We start from the raw sequence: 17,225 nt of genomic DNA on the forward strand, positions 1-17,225 counted from the left end.
ATGAAAACACTGCATTCTTCGCTGTGGACAAAACACGCTATCCCTGAAACGTGTCATGCTTCCCTTCCATAAACAGAAATGCTTCTCCCATAATTTTGTGACTGCCCCTCGTGGCCAGCAGGGGCACTGATGAGCATCAGCACACACTGGTTACTGCGACACTAGCTCTAGGATGCCAGCACAACCGAAGCAGTGTTTGTCCCCCTCCGGCGGATCCCCTAGGGCAACTGTGCCTTCCGTTCGCGCACTGTCTGTCACTCTGTGGCAAACAGTCGCCATCCTCCCATTCCGGTCCTAAGCCCCCCCTCTCCAACCCTCCACAGGATAAACAGTCTTGGCAGAACGAGTATGAGATCTACAGCCTGAGCGGCATGAAGCACGACAACTTGCTGCAGTTCATGGGGGCTGAGAAGAGGGGCACCAACATGGACATGGAGCTTTGGCTCATCACCGCCTACCATGAGAAGGTGAGCGCCGGCTCCCCCTGCAGGAAGGCTCAGCATAATGCCAGACCTGGCCAAAACCAGGAAGAGCTTGGCCAGAAATAACGTGATAATCTGCTTTCCTGCTACCACACCCTGACATGGTTATATAACAGCTGCTCCTAAGAGAGTTTGAGGGATGGGATTCATTGGCAGAGGTGATTTTTTTTTTCATGCAGTCTTGCACAGAAGGTGCAAATACAGTGCCAGCTGTGTAACTCTGCCCCCTGGTGGTTATCGATGGCATCAATAGTGTTTTTTTGTTTGTTTTTTGTTTTTCCTTCAGTAATGAATGTACATTTCCTCCCCAGGGCTCACTGACTGACTACCTGAAGGCCAACGTGGTGTCCTGGAATGAGCTCTGCCACATCGCCCAGACCATGGCCAGGGGCCTAGCTTACCTTCATGAGGACAGGCCTGGTCTCAAGGATGGACACAAGCCTGCTATTGCACACAGGTATTCGGCCTATGACAGTGCTCTTGTCCCGCCCCCAAGCTTCTCCTACTGGCTGCCAAAGATGTAACCCCCCCCCCCACCAAGGCTCCACCAGCTCCTTGCTATAGTAAAGTTCAGTAAACAGGTCTTTGTACGCACTGCCTAGGGACGCACCTGACTACATTCTACCCTACCTTCTTCCTTACTGAGTATATAGCTCCCCCTCCCAAAGACGCTACTCATCATTAATGGGTGTGTTGCCATTGCAGGGACATCAAGAGCAAGAACATCCTCTTGAAGACCAACCTGACAGCCTGCATCGCCGACTTCGGCCTGGCACTGAAGTTTGAGGCTGGGAAGTCGGCGGGGGACACTCATGGGCAGGTGGGTATCACCCTAGAGCAGTGGTTTTCAAAGTCGGTCCTCGGGCCCCACTGTCCTGCTTGTTTTCCTGCTATCCCTGCCCCACACACAAGTCCCAGCTGTCTTTCAGCTTCTGATTGACTGATCACACCTGATTCAGGTAATCAGCAGTGTGTAGGGCAGGGATAGCTGGAAAACAAGCAGGGCAGTGGGGTCTGAGGACCTGCTTTCAGAACCACTGCCCTGAGGGGGCAGGTTAGTGTTAGGCTTATAAAGGTGGGCGGATGGGCGGGCAGTTGGGCAGGTGGGCATCGCCTTGAGGGGGCAGGTTAGTGTTAGGCTTGTAAAGGTGGGCGGATGGGCGGGCAGTTGGGCAGGTGGGCATCGCCTTGAGGGGGCAGGTTAGTGTTAGGCTTGTAAAGGTGGGTGGATGGGCGGGCAGATGGGCGGGGTGGGCATCGCCTTGAGGGGGCAGGTTAGTGTTAAGCTTGTAAAGGTGGGTGGATGGGCGGGCAGATGGGCGGGTGGGCATCGCCCTGGGGGGGCAGGTTAGTGTTAGGGTTGTAAAGGTGGGTGGATGGGTGGGTGGATGGGCGGGTGGGCATCGCCCTGGGGGGGCAGATTAGTGTTAAGCTTATGAAGGTGGGTGGATGGGCGGGCAGTTGGGCAGGTGGGCATCGCCCTGGGGGGCAGGTTAGTGTTAGGCTTGTAAAGGTGGGTGGATGGGCGGGCAGTTGGGCAGGTGGGCATCGCCTTGAGGGGGCAGGTTAGTGTTAAGCTTGTAAAGGTGGGTGGATGGGCGGGCAGATGGGCGGGTGGGCATCGCCCTGGGGGGGCAGGTTAGTGTTAGGGTTGTAAAGGTGGGTGGATGGGTGGGTGGATGGGCGGGTGGGCATCGCCCTGGGGGGGCAGATTAGTGTTAAGCTTATGAAGGTGGGTGGATGGGCGGCAGATGGGCGGGTGGGCATCGCCCTGGGGGGGCAGATTAGTGTTAAGCTTATGAAGGTGGGTGGATGGGCGGCAGATGGGCGGGGTGGGCATCGCCCTGGGGGGGCAGGTTAGTGTTAGGCTTATAAGCGTGGGTGGGCATGCATTGCCCTGGGGGGGCAGGTTAGTGTTAAGCTTATAAAGGTGGGTGGATGGGCGGCAGATGGGCGGGTGGGCATCGCCCTGGGGGGGGCAGGTTAGTGTTAGGCTTATAAGCGTGGGTGGGCATGCATTGCCCTGGGGGGGCAGGTTAGTGTTAAGCTTATAAAGGTGGGTGGATGGGCGGCAGATGGGCGGGTGGGCATCGCCCTGGGGGGGGGCAGGTTAGTGTTAGGCTTATAAAGGTGGGTGGATGGGCGGCAGATGGGCGGGTGGGCATCGCCCTGGGGGGGGCAGGTTAGTGTTAGGCTTATAAAGGTGGGCAGGTGGGCATCGCCCCGGGGGGGCAGGTTAGTGTTAGGCTTATAAAGGTGGGTGGATGGGCGGCAGATGGGCTGGTGGGCATCGCCCTGGGGGGGGCAGGTTAGTGTTAGGCTTATAAAGGTGGGTGGATGGGCGGCAGATGGGCGGGTGGGCATGCATTGCCCTGGGGGGGCAGGTTAGTGTTAAGCTTATGAAGGTGGGTGGATGGGCGGCAGATGGGCTGGTGGGCATCGCCCTGGGGGGGGCAGGTTAGTGTTAGGCTTATAAAGGTGGGTGGATGGGCGGGTGGGCATGCATTGCCCTGGGGGGGCAGGTTAGTGTTAGGCTTATAAAGGTGGGTGGATGGGCGGGTGGGCATGCATTGCCCTGGGGGGGGCAGGTTAGTGTTAGGCTTATAAAGGTGGGTGGATGGGCGGCAGATGGGCTGGTGGGCATCGCCCTGGGGGGGGCAGGTTAGTGTTAGGCTTATAAAGGTGGGTGGATGGGCGGCAGATGGGCGGGGTGGGCATCGCCCTGGGGGGGCAGGTTAGTGTTAGGCTTATAAAGGTGGGTGGATGGGCGGGTGGGCATGCATTGCCCTGGGGGGGCAGGTTAGTGTTAGGCTTATAAAGGCGGGTGGATGGGCGGCAGATGGGCGGGTGGGCATCGCCCTGGGGGGGGCAGGTTAGTGTTAGGCTTATGAAGGTGGGTGGATGGGCGGCAGATGGGCTGGTGGGCATCGCCCTGGGGGGGGCAGGTTAGTGTTAGGCTTATAAGCGTGGGTGGGCATGCATTGCCCTGGGGGGGCAGGTTAGTGTTAAGCTTATGAAGGTGGGTGGATGGGCGGGTGGGCATCGCCCTGGGGGGGGCAGGTTAGTGTTAGGCTTATAAAGGTGGGTGGGCATGCATTGCCCTGGGGGGGCAGGTTAGGGTTAGGCTTATAAAGGTGGGTGGATGGGCGGCAGATGGGCTGGTGGGCATCGCCCTGGGGGGGGGCAGGTTAGTGTTAGGCTTATAAAGGTGGGTGGGTGGGCGGCAGATGGGCTGGTGGGCATCGCCCCGGGGGGGCAGGTTAGTGTTAGGCTTATAAAGGTGGGTGGGTGGGCGGCAGATGGGCTGGTGGGCATCGCCCTGGGGGGGGGCAGGTTAGTGTTAGGCTTATAAAGGTGGGTGGGTGGGCGGCAGATGGGCTGGTGGGCATCGCCCTGGGGGGGGCAGGTTAGTGTTAGGCTTATGAAGGTGGGTGGATGGGCGGCAGATGGGCTGGTGGGCATCGCCCTGGGGGGGGCAGGTTAGTGTTAGGCTTATGAAGGTGGGTGGATGGGCGGCAGATGGGCTGGTGGGCATCGCCCTGGGGGGGGCAGGTTAGTGTTAGGCTTATGAAGGTGGGTGGATGGGCGGCAGATGGGCTGGTGGGCATCGCCCTGGGGGGGCAGGTTAGTGTTAGGCTTATGAAGGTGGGTGGATGGGTGGGCAGATGGGCGGGTGGGCATCGCCCTGGGGGGGGCAGGTTAGTGTTAGGCTTATGAAGGTGGGTGGATGGGCGGCAGATGGGCTGGTGGGCATCGCCCTGGGGGGGCAGGTTAGTGTTAGGCTTATGAAGGTGGGTGGATGGGTGGGCAGATGGGCTGGTGGGCATCGCCCTGGGGGGGGCAGGTTAGTGTTAGGCTTATAAGCGTGGGTGGGCATGCATTGCCCTGGGGGGGCAGGTTAGTGTTAAGCTTATGAAGGTGGGTGGATGGGCGGGTGGGCATCGCCCTGGGGGGGGCAGGTTAGTGTTAGGCTTATAAAGGTGGGTGGGCATGCATTGCCCTGGGGGGGCAGGTTAGTGTTAAGCTTATGAAGGTGGGTGGATGGGCGGCAGATGGGCTGGTGGGCATCGCCCTGGGGGGGCAGGTTAGTGTTAGGCTTATGAAGGTGGGTGGATGGGTGGGCAGATGGGCTGGTGGGCATCGCCCTGGGGGGGCAGGTTAGTGTTAGGCTTATGAAGGTGGGTGGATGGGTGGGCAGATGGGCGGGTGGGCATCGCCCTGGGGGGGGCAGGTTAGTGTTAGGCTTATAAAGGTGGGTGGGCATGCATTGCCCTGGGGGGGCAGGTTAGGGTTAGGCTTATAAAGGTGGGTGGGCGGGCGGGCATCGCCCCGGGGGGGCAGGTTAGCGATATGCTTATAAAGGCGGGGAACTGGAGAGGGGGTGGCGCCAGTTTAATCCCAGCATGTGTTCCAGGTGGGCTCTCGGCGCTACATGGCCCCCGAAGTTCTGGAGGGGGCCATTAACTTCCAGCGTGATGCCTTCCTACGAATAGACATGTACGCCGTGGGCCTGGTGCTGTGGGAGCTGGCGTCTCGCTGCACGGCCGCCGACGGTAGGGACCGGGCCTCACTGGAGGGGGCGGGGTTAGGGATCCACCAACCCAGAGATCATGCCCACTGCTCGTGTGTACGAGACGGGGGGGACACAAGTTCTTCATCATGACAAGGGGGTCTGTTCTTGTCCTGTAAGGGACCAGAATGAAACGAAACCCTCAGTGATGTACTCTGTGGAAGAAAGCTTGTGTGGTTTTGTTTTTTTAAAACAAAATGTGAACACACCTGAGTATATGTGCCTCTACATGCTCATAAATGTGTCCGTGTAGTGATCACCACGCCAGTTTAATGTCGCCTCAATTTTCCCCCATGCACCCCCTGCAGGTCCAGTTGACGAGTACATGCTCCCGTTCGAGGAGGAAGTGGGCCAGCATCCCTCCTTGGAGGACATGCAAGAGGTGGTGGTCCACAAGAAGCTGCGGCCTGTGCTGAGAGAGTGCTGGCAGAAGCACACGGTAAGCGCACAAGTACTGAAGAATAGCCAACTACTCATTGGGAATGAGTACCGTCTAAGTAGACCAACTACTCATTGGGAATGAGTACCGTCTAAGTAGACCAACTACTCACAGGCCATGAGTACAGAAAAAGTAGACTAACTACTCACGGGCCATGAGTACAGAATAAGCAGACCAACTAGTCATGGGCCATGAGTACAGAATAAGCAGACCAACTACTCATGGGTCATGAGTACAGAATAAGCAGACCAACTACTCATGGGCCATGAGTACAGAAAAAGTAGACTAACTACTCACGGGCCATGAGTACAGAATAAGCAGACCAACTATTCACGGGCCATGAGTACAGAAAAAATAGACTAACTACTCACGGGCCATGAGTACAGAATAAGCAGACCAACTACTCATGGGCCATGAGTACTTCTTGGTTTTGTTGTTTGTGCTGTGCTTCCAATTAGTATGATGGTGTGTTGACTGATGTGTTAATGTGACATTTTTACCTGCATTTATTATCTCCATTAGCTGGCAGCCAGTGTGTGATTATATGTATTTTGTTTGAAAATATTGTTTGCTAGCTTATAATTAATAGCTTACAATCCAGCCTCGTGATGGAAACTTGCTCAGTTTAACGGCAAGTTTAACGAAAAGAGGTCACACTTTACTTCGATACGATTATATTGCATGTCTGCGCACAACACAGACACCTTTCAGCATAGTGCCTCCTCAGTGTCCACTCTGAGGAAAGTATTACGTCGAAACGCAACTATGTTGTGTGCAATAAAATCATATTGAAGCAGATGCGACCACTTTTTGTTAAACTTGATTGATTTTCTTATTGTGGTCCAGCACTCTGACAAATATATTACAGTACTAGGAGTGAAACCTATTATTATTATTATAATTAATATTAATAGGTTTAGCCCAAAACTGGGTTGGATTTGAATCCACTTAGGCGGCTGTGTATCTCACAGCGGGACCTGTGGCCTTGTACCCCGGTATGGTCACACCCTCAAATCCTGATTTATAAAGAGCCCATATGCCTCTTGCCTTTTGCCCCCCCTGCTAAGGTGTATTCACTCCCTATTGTGTCTGTATAACCAGACTCATATTGTCCCCAAAAACCACAGTAAGCGATACTCATTTTCATCGGCTAGTGTCACCTTCCTTCCTGTCTAGACATTTGGAAGGCTGCTTGTTTTACCTGCTTTCACCCCAAACTGCTGGTTGTGCTCCCACCCCACACCAGTCGCTGTGGGTTTCCTGGCCTTTCCTATGGGAGAGTCTAGCCTGCATGGGGCATCCGCCTCCATACCTCTGTCGTTCTCCTGCGTATTCAGCGTGGTGCCTGATTACGTGGCCAACTTGTGTTTGCTGTGGGGTTGCTGTCAAGTTGCCTAGTTAAATTAGGTCAGGATGTGTCTCCAACAGACACTGAAGCAGTGCGTTAAAGGTCCGTTGGCTGTGACTCCTGCTCATTAATGTGCTAACTTGCAAGCACGAGACCTGCATGCCAGCGTGGCAGTGACAGCGCCTCCCACCGATTACCGCGCTGACCTGACATCCTGGTACAGGGACTTGGGCACTGACAGAGACTCCCACCGATTACAGCACTGACCTGACATCCTGGTACAGGGACTTGGGAGGTGACAGAGACTCTCACCGATTACAGCACTGACCTAACATCCTGGTACGGGGACTTGGGCACTGACAGAGACTCCCACCGATTACAGCACTGACCTGACATACTGGTACAGGGACTTGGGAGGTGACAGAGACTCTCACCGATTACAGCACTGACCTAACATCCTGGTACGGGGACTTGGGAGGTGAGAGAGACTCTCACCGATTACCGTGCTGACCTGACATCCTGGTACAGGGACTTGGGCGGTGACAGTGACTCCCACCGATTACCGCGCTGACCTGACATTCTGGTACAGGGACTTGGGCGGTGACAGTGACTCCCACTGATTACCGCGCTCACCTGACATCCTGGTACAGGGACTTGGGAGGTGACAGTGACTCCCACCGATTACCGTGCTGACCTGACATCCTGGTACAGGGACTTGGGCGGTGACAGTGACTCCCACCGATTACAGCACTGACCTGACATCCTGGTACAGGGACTTGGGCGGTGACAGTGACTCCCACCGATTACCGCGCTGACCTGACATCCTGGTACAGGGACTTGGGCGGTGACAGTGACTCCGACCGATTACAGCACTGACCTGACATCCTGGTACAGGGACTTGCCCGGTGACAGTGACTCCCACTGATTACCGCGCTGACCTGACATCCTGGTACAAGGACTTGGGAGGTGACAGAGACTCCCACCGATTACAGCACTGACCTGACATCCTGGTACAGGGACTTGGGAGGTGACAGAGACTCCCACCGATTACAGCACTGACCTAACATCCTGGTACAGGGACTTGGGAGGTGACAGAGACTCCCACCGATTACAGCACTGACCTGACATCCTGGTACAGGGACTTGGGCGGTGACAGAGACTCCCATCGATTACAGCACTGACCTGACATCCTGGTACAGGGACTTGGGCGGTGACAGTGACTCCCACCGATTACCGCGCTGACCTGACATCCTGGTACAGGGACTTGGGCGGTGACAGTGACTCCCACTGATTACCGCGCTCACCTGACATCCAGGTACAGGGACTTGGGAGGTGACAGTGACTCCCACCGATTACCGTGCTGACCTGACATCCTGGTACAGGGACTTGCCCGGTGACAGTGACTCCCACCGATTACCGCGCTGACCTGACATCCTGGTACAAGGACTTGGGAGGTGACAGAGACTCCCACCGATTACAGCACTGACCTGACATCCTGGTACAGGGACTTGGGAGGTGACAGAGACTCCCACCGATTACAGCACTGACCTGACATCCTGGTACAGGGACTTGGGAGGTGACAGGGACTCCCACCGATTACAGCACTGACCTGACATCCTGGTACAGGGACTTTGGCGGTGACAGAGACTCCCATCGATTACAGCACTGACCTGACATCCTGGTACAGGGACTTGGGCGGTGACAGAGACTCCCACCGATTACAGTACTGACCTGACATCCTGGTACAGGGAATTGGGAGGTGACAGAGACTCTCACCGATTACAGCACTGACCTGACATCTTGGTACAGGGACTTGGGAGGTGACAGAGACTCCCACCGATTACAGCACTGACCTGACATCCTGGTAATGGGACTTGGGAGGTGACAGTGACTCCGACCGATTACCGCGCTGACCTGACATCCTGGTACAGGGACTTGGGCGGTGACAGTGACTCCGACCGATTACAGCACTGACCTGACATCCTGGTACAGGGACATGGGAGGTGACAGTGACTCCCACCAATTACTGTGCTGACCTGACATCCTGGTACAGGGACTTGGGCGGTGACAGAGACTCCCATCGATTACAGCACTGACCTGACATCCTGGTACAGGGACTTGGGCGGTGACAGAGACTCCCACCGATTACAGCACTGACCTGACATCCTGGTAATGGGACTTGGGAGGTGATAGAGACTCCCACTGATTACAGCACTGACCTGACATCCTGGTACAGGGACTTGGGCGGTGACAGAGACTCCCACCGATTACAGCACTGACCTGACATCCTGGTACGGAGACTTGGGCGGTGACAGAGACTCCCACCGATTACAGCACTGACCTGACATCCTGGTATAGGGACTTGGGCGGTGACAGAGACTCCCACCGATTACAGCACTGACCTGACATCCTGGTACAGGGACTTGGGCTGTGACAGAGACTCCCACCGATAACAGCACTGACCTGACATCTTGGTACAGGGACTTGGGCAGTGACGGAGACTCCCACTGATTACAGCACTGACCTGACATCCTGGTACAGGGACTTGGGCTGTGACAGAGACTCCCACCGATTACAGCACTGACCTGACATCCTGGTACAGGGAATTGGTCGGTGACAGTGGAGCCTTTGTGGACAATGTCTTTGTTAATGTGATTTATAGTTGGACTAAATCCTACAATTACATTGTTTATACGACCGTTCTTTGAGAAGTAGATGTCAGGAAACATTTCACAAATTTAATACTAATATCCCCCTGTCCCTGACAGTGGCATCCCAGCACATTTGTAGTGGGGTGTGTGACTAGTGACCCTCAGGGTAGGGTTCCATTGGGGGTGGGGCCAAAGCTGACTCCGCCTCCCTCCCATTCAGGGCCTGACCATGCTCTGCGAGACCATCGAGGAGTGCTGGGACCATGAGGCGGAGGCGCGACTGTCAGCCGGCTGCGTGGAGGAACGAGTCGTGCAGATGCAGCGGCAAGCAAGCGTCGCCGTCACCGAGGAGATCGTCACCGTTGTCACCATGGTGACCAACATGGACTTCCCACCCAAGGAGTCCAGCCTATGATGGGCGTGGCGGGCACTGCAATCGGGGTGTTGGGACGGGGGGGGAGGGGTAAGTGGTCTGAGGTTCAGGATCCTGGTATGGGGGAAGTGGCGATGTCCCCAGAGCACTAAAAGCAGACGATTGCACCCACCCCCCAGAGCAGCTGACTTGTGGGGGGTGTGGGGCAGGGACACAGAGCCCTGTGCACATTCAGATGGGTTCGGACCCAATACTCTCACCTACACTCCTGCCTGGAGACCGGCATCTTGCACCGGGAGCCAAGACCGAACGGGGAGACGTGGAAAGGACGCCGCCACCGAAATCAGACTTTTGCAGATTTCCTTTTGTATCAAAGAAGAAAAAAAAGACTTAAAAATAGACACCTGCTAGTTTTTCTATGAGGAAAGAGAAAGGGAGACAGAAAGCGCTCATTTGAGAAGGGCGGCCTTTTTTCTCACTGAATTTGCTGTTTTACTCTTTATATAAATGACTCTTGTGATGCCAGTAAGCAACAGCTTCTGAATGTTTAGTGTGCTGCTGTACATATATCAGTGGAGAAAAGCAAAATGACACCATAGTCAACGATATCTGTAAGGAGTCACTTCCAAATTTTATTTAAAAAAAAACCATAAACCTCCCACAACCAGGTATACCTCAGCTCACCTCTCACAGAAAACACTTCAATCAATCGGTGCCGGTTTGGCTTGTGGCTTCAGTATTGATGCCTGGTAAGATATTACCCAAACTGTGGCCAGACTCTGCCAATTCCATAACGGCCATCGGTACATAAAACAGTGTTTTGCCTTTTTTAAAATGTGCTTTTAGTGTTCTGTGTATTATTGTTTTTCCCTGGTGTTTTAAAGTATTTTTTTCTGAAACATTTACATTTTTTTGGTTTGATGGAAAACATACAATCATTTAAGAGTACAGGTGATTAAAAAGGCCCTCTTCCTCGTTTAGGTTTGCTGTGTCAGTGAAATGCTTGGGGAGGAAGTCGCGTACCTTTTGGTTTTCAGTTTTTGCTCAGGCCGAAATTTTCTGATCATGTGCACAAGTTCCTGTCCTCAGGACTTGGAATCGTGCTTCTCCTTTCTCCATCGGCGCGCCCAGCCCACTCTCCACAGGATCGCTTTCCGAGGCTCACCAATGCCCCCCCCTCAGCTGTGCCCAGCAGCTCAGGATCGGCATTCCTCTCGGAGCCTGACGTCAGTTAGCTCTCTCACTCGCCTCGATGCCCTCATGTCACCTCGTGTCCTGTGACCTTCACACTCCCGTGGCTCATGGGAATTTTATTTACGCAAAAATGTTCTGAGGGCAAAATGAAACATGATGGGTGCAAGCAACTGGAGGAGGCGTGACCAAGACATCTGATTGGTTGGCCCTGACTTCTCTAGTTACTTGGACCCACGTCTTCTACAATCTGATTTGTTGATTCTCTGAACCAGTTATTTTTCATTCTGCCCTCAGAACATTTCTGAGTAAGTAAAGCTCCCATGAGTGCTCTTGTGCCCCAGAAAACCCCAACCTGTCCACGGCTTAGCAATAAAAACTTGCTTTCTTCCTTATTTTCTTCCTTCTGGTAAAATCACATGGGAGTCGGTGACATTTGGCGCTGGGACATCTGCGTCAGTCTACGTCCTGCTCGGGGACGTCTCAAATGGCAAAATCTCATTCACACCACAGCAGCATTCAGGGATACAGTACTATGCTCTATTATGCTGATTATATGCAATGGGCATCGCCTACGAGGCCGTGTGTATTTTTAAACGAGTTATCCTGTGGAGAGCTCATTAATTCACGAGATCGCCAGGCACTCGTGCTCACCATCATCAGGTGCCAACTTTTCTGAGGCAGGGGAGGAGTTTATGAGGGTGTCCACCCACCAGCGAGCCGGTCACTGGAAGGCTGGCATTGGCTGCATCGGTACTTTGTGGTGGGTGGGCATGAGGTCGCCCTCGGTGACGTGCCGAGCCGGGAGAGGCACATGGGCATATATGCAGCTGCTACTGCATCATGCGCTCTTTTGCTGGAGAAGAATAACGAATAATGATTATATTGATAAGGCAGCCACTGGGTTCCCTGCCCACAGCTGGTCCTGCCCAGGTGTCCCTTTAAAGTGAGACCCTTCTTGGATCCTGAAGGTGGCGCCATTTTCACGGCACTCAGTACCGTATCGATGCTTGACATTCAGGCCTGGGCCTTCTTTTAAGTGTTGGAGATCTGCATCCCCCCCCCCCCCCAAATGAAAGCCAAATGCTTTGGCACCAGACTTCACAGCAAATGCACATTATGTAAATATGTATGTTGTTTTTAGATTGTGAATATAGCATGAGCTTGTATCTGTTGTATTTTTTTAAGGTATCACAAAGCAAAAAAGGATCTTTATAAAGTAATTATTCCATAAATACATTTTGTATATATGCATACATGTATATATGTGTGTGTGTATATATATACACATTTTTAGTGGTATTAATTCGTGTCCCCCCCACCCAAGACTGGTCAGTACAGACGGCATCTCGTTTACCTCAGGCGCCCCCGTTTGCTTGCCCGCTGGTCTGCTTCCTAGCACACGCGTGACCTCCTGCTCCGGGAGCGTCGCCCAGGATACGACCCACAGTGCTGTGCGAGCCGCACTCTCGGGTTCCAATGACGGCGCGGTTCTGCTGAGCTGAACCCGGCTGGGCCGCGCTCACCATCCCCCCGATGTTCCGCGTGTGGTTTGCACAAGCGACTTTACTGCTGTCCAAGTGTACTTGCCATTTTTATTGTTTTGCGAGCATTTAACAGTTTCAGAGGCCTGGTTGGAAGTGATTGTTTAATATTGTACAGGTAAATTGTATGCTATTCCACCCCCCCCCCCCCCCCCAAAAAATAAAGTATAGTGACCGCTATGTCCCATGTCTGTGCTCTTGCTGCCCCAGATGGGCGTTAGCCACCTATTAGGAATGAGGCTCTGCTTCATACCTCAGCAGTACTCCATGCCAGCTGCAGAACGCTCCTGATTGGCTGACATCGTACCGTCATGTGACCTTGCTATCCTGTGTTATCATGCCACTGATATGCTAAAGAAAACTGTTCCTGTAGTTGGCATCAAAGTGCCAAATCTAATTATTCATTATTCAGTGAATTACTGTCACTGATGAAGTAATTCATGCTGTACTGATTCACACAAACACTCGCAGTGAGACACAGGTATGGGACCCCACTGCACTTCTTACTTGTAACATTCACAAAGCAGAAAGGAAAGCTTCATACCGTCAGCCACTCCTCTGGGGTAGGGGTGGGCCCGCTGCCGACTGGATGTACCACACTGGAGCAGATGCCAACTCCCACTGTAATCCGGGTGTACTTTCTCAAAGCCACAGCGCCCCCAGGTGGGAGGAGTGGGGCCTGTCTAACCCTGCTGTCCAGAAACTATCATGTTATGTACAGAACTGGTTCTACCATTTCAAGGACCCTGGGCAAAGCTTTACTCATGATGGCTCCCTATCAAGAAAATGATCGTTTAATTTCCTCTGCAACCCAGGTAATCAGTGGCCCCAAAGCAACTGCATTGACATGTATATAAGATATATTTTTCTCATGACTTTGCCTGGGGCCCCTTGAGCTGATCAGGGCCCAGGCAGCAGCCTAATTTGTCTGTGCCCGGATCCAGCCCCCACTTCTGTACACTCCTTTTCAGATCTGGTGCATCATGAATACTGCTAAGGATTTTCTGTGTAATTTCAGCTTGCTACTCTCACTGATGTCTACAAACATGTATGTACTACATGGGTGAAGGTAAATGAATATTAAAGGTAGCTATTCCTTTGAAAAACACAGCCATGGGTGTATTATTATAGTATCACGGATTATATTAATTGAGGCCTCAGCAGCCTGCTCCCTGTCCTGCAGTAAGGCATAATTACCTCGCCAATCCAGAGACCTCGACCCTCTGTCAAGGAAATGGAAGTAACTTTCACCTTGACATAAGCATGAAGTCATCAGCAGAGATTCCAGCGCCGGTCTGGCCGGACTTTGGGTATTTCTGGTGCTCTGACACTCAGCTCACCATACCCTTCGTGTTGAGGGTATTTGGTCCAGCCATGCATTCTGTTCAGTTAATTACCAGATAGTTTATTTTCAGAAATGATAATGTGAAATATGCTGAGATCCTACGTGTTCCATTCCTAACAGATACTGTGTTTTATTCCGATGACTTCAGGACAAACCACAGGCTCGAATAAGACTGTTTTGGACTGAGGATCATGGTTAATATGTTTGGACTGAGGATCATGGTTAATATGTTTAAACTCATCTCAGCTGTTTGCTAATGATTTGTGGAATCTTTAGGTTATATTCAGCGTGCTGCAGGGTTTTACCTTGAGTGCAAATTAAAGAAGAGGAGCTGCATTGACACGTGTGACCTTCCTCTGCACGGCACCGAACCTGCAGTCCTAAAATGAGCATTCTGGAACTGCTGGTTCTTGTCTGTTTGAGGCAGCTGCATCCTGTTACTGGATTTGGATGCCTACAGTGTAGTAGGTGTGGTATCCAGTTGTTAGGTGGCATCCAGTTTTGTCTGTGACGTCAGGCACCCAACATCTCTGTGTAAACAGCAAATCCCAGTTTTATTGTCTTTTAGAGAGATTTGCTGCAAGAAAACTGATGAGTTACTACCAATTTGAGTAAGTGGTGCAGGAGAACAGCACAAAGCACCTTACTTAACCTACAATGCTCGCACTTGTTTTGTGTTTAAATCTCAGGAAATTTATGCTCAAGTCTCTGAAATGCAGGACTCATCCAGCTTAGAATATATAGAATCACGGAGGTCCGGAGACTAACCCAGAGGATATGGGTGCAAGGTAGGGAATAGCCCAGGATGGGGGGCCAGCCCATCACAGGGCACCCTCACACACCATTCACTCACATGGGAGATTTGGTAGCTCCACTTAACCTCAGCATGTTCTTGGACTGTGGGGGGAAACCCCACAAATATACAAAAATACTGAAATGTGATCATTTTTTTAAATGTGTAATGATTACGTACCTAACCTATGTTGACATTCCCTTAGCAAATCGTCATAGCATAGCAACCAATCTATCAAAACTATTTTCAGCTTTACAGTGGAAAGGTTAGACTTGTTATACTTTATAATATATTTACTATTATCCTTGCAATACATATTATCCTTTACTGTTTGTATTGTCAATAGTTTAAAAGGGGATATTTACCTAGTGGCTGATGTGAAAACCGAATGAAACAGAATAGTTCAAATGTACAGCTTTATTCATTTAGCCTAGAAAAAGAAGTATTTTTGTGTAACAATATCCAATATCCAATATCCTATACAGACAACATATTTCTGCCTAAAGATCTGGAATTGCAGAAATTGTTCGTCAGTGGTGAACAGCAGTGGGGCATTGTGGGGAATACTTTCAATTGCTGAAAATTTTAGATGAGACACAAGTACACATCAGTATCACAATCAGAGAAAACATTTTAAGCGAAAGCCCCCCTAAAATAGACTTAATTAGGACGCCCCTGCAAATACCACAGACTTTGTATTTTTCGATTTGATACGGACTAATGCCAAGGTATTGCCGATATTATTTGTATAATTTAGCGACGGGAGGATCAATCGTTCCATTTCCATCTGGGTTACAATAAGTAACATTACTGGAGATGCGATTGTATTCGTCAGACGAAAATGCTATTTCAGTAAAATGCAGCTTCTGTTAGTCATACCAGGCCAAATAGTAATTTATTGTAAATGTATTTGCTAATTTGTTACAACACGCGGCGAGTGCCTCAGCACCTGTCCCCTCTTGCCCGGAAGATTGAAAGTGCCTCCCTTTCACACGGCACTGAGAGCCGGTCCAACAGCTGCCCTGTTTCTGCATGACCGGTTAGGCTCTCTCACTTTGTACAGACACGATCCTACTCGAGATGTGAGGGGTCCCGTTTAATCCCTTTCTCTCACGATTAGTGGTACATTAAGTGGAGAGGTGTATGGTGTGCATTAGCACCTATCAGACCGGTAGTATTTTAAATGCTGAATGGTTTGTATAGCTCTACCAAACTAATGTAAGTGAACTGCGTACGTCCTGGATGAATAGCCACTTACCCCAATAGGGCTTATGCTGCATATTAAATACGTTTGGCTTATTTACAGAAATGCAGTTCTACCTAAATCCAATAGATGGCAGCAAAGTAAAGGTGTAAGCTCATCACGCAAGACGATTACGGGTTCATGGGTTTCACAATCAACTGAATTACATTTTGCTAGGATATATAGTTGCATATTCACAGTGCAGGTTGTAATTAGTATGCATGTACATTTGTAATGAATTTTTAACAGTTAACAGCTTGAGTGGGAACCCTGTCGGATCAGGAGGGAGCATGCCTGCAGGGTGCGTCTTCGATTGCCACTTCTGCTCCCTGTGTGTGGATTCACACTCAGGTCTCTTCCCAAGGTCTGAAATTATCTGCTTAGGCTAAGTGGCATCATTTAATTTCACTGCAGGTTACAGTATGACTATATACCATCCATCCATCCATCCATTTTCCAAACCGCTTATCCTACTGGGTCGCGGGGGGTCCGGAGTCTATCCCGGAAGCAATGGGCACGAGGCAGGGAACAACCCAGGATGGGGGGCCAGCCCATCGCAGGGCACACTCACACACCATTCACTCACACACGCACACCTACGGGCAATTTAGCAACTCCAATTAGCCTCAGCATGTTTTTGGACTGTGGGGGGAAACCGGAGTACCCGGAGGAAACCCCACGACAACATGGGGAGAACATGCAAACTCCACACACATGTAACCCAGGCGGTGACTTGAACCCGGGTCCCAGAGGTGTGAGGTAACAGTGTAAACCACTGCACCACCATGCCGCCCTTGACTATATACCATGATTATGACAAATACAAATCATTGAATCCCTACATTGTGGGGTGTTGTCTGGCTCAGAGAGTTAAGTGTCCTGCGTATGCTGACCTACAGAGGTAAGGTAAGCAGCATGCACTGATAACAGTGCGTTGCCACACCCACCACAAGACAAACCACCTCAGGGATGAGAACCTGAGTGCAGCCATGTGGCAGGCAGGGACGGATTACGGACCGGGCCAGCGGGGCCGCTGCCCAGGGGCCCTTGGGGTGCAGGGGGCCCGTGGGGCCCCTAGTCCAAAACAATTTGCAACGCTTATGAACAATGTATTTTTGTTTGTCTATTTTAGAGGGCCTACATTCTTTGATCCTCTGCCTACAAGGGCCCCTGACCCTATAGGGAGGGCGTTTGGCTGCCAAGGGCCCTTGAATTGTGGTGGTTGTGGTGGTGGTGCTGGTGGTGG

The 17,225-nt window shown here is 51.8% G+C and overlaps 1 protein-coding gene and 2 long non-coding RNA genes across 4 annotated transcripts in view; 2 read left to right on the forward strand and 1 right to left on the reverse strand.

Annotated features, from left to right (window-relative positions):
* The window catches only part of LOC125724534 (activin receptor type-2A-like), a 37,870-nt gene extending 25,092 nt beyond the window's left edge, over positions 1-12,778 (forward strand). The window contains exons 6-11 of one of the 2 annotated variants that reach the window (XM_049001275.1): positions 324-467; positions 794-939; positions 1,188-1,302; positions 4,897-5,035; positions 5,361-5,491; positions 9,711-12,778. In XM_049001275.1, coding sequence (XP_048857232.1) covers positions 324-467; positions 794-939; positions 1,188-1,302; positions 4,897-5,035; positions 5,361-5,491; positions 9,711-9,905 — 870 coding nt within the window. In that variant the 3' untranslated portion in view covers positions 9,906-12,778. Of the gene's footprint in view, positions 1-323; positions 468-793; positions 940-1,187; positions 1,303-4,896; positions 5,036-5,360; positions 6,358-9,710 lie in introns of those variants that run through there. The other variant, XM_049001274.1, reaches the window with a different exon arrangement.
* On the forward strand, positions 7,141-8,826 carry LOC125724535 (uncharacterized). Its single transcript, XR_007387214.1, has 3 exons — positions 7,141-7,866; positions 7,928-8,049; positions 8,294-8,826. It is a non-coding gene; the product is annotated as an uncharacterized LOC125724535 (long non-coding RNA).
* Positions 7,672-8,947, reverse strand: LOC125724536 (uncharacterized). The gene is made up of 3 exons (XR_007387215.1): positions 8,876-8,947; positions 8,205-8,326; positions 7,672-7,716 (listed from the first exon to the last, which is right to left on the reverse strand). It is a non-coding gene; the product is annotated as an uncharacterized LOC125724536 (long non-coding RNA).
* Positions 12,779-17,225: the final 4,447 nt, after the last annotated feature.

Source organism: Brienomyrus brachyistius, unplaced genomic scaffold, assembly GCF_023856365.1.
Source record: "Brienomyrus brachyistius isolate T26 unplaced genomic scaffold, BBRACH_0.4 scaffold57, whole genome shotgun sequence".
NCBI lineage: Eukaryota > Metazoa > Chordata > Actinopteri > Osteoglossiformes > Mormyridae > Brienomyrus > Brienomyrus brachyistius.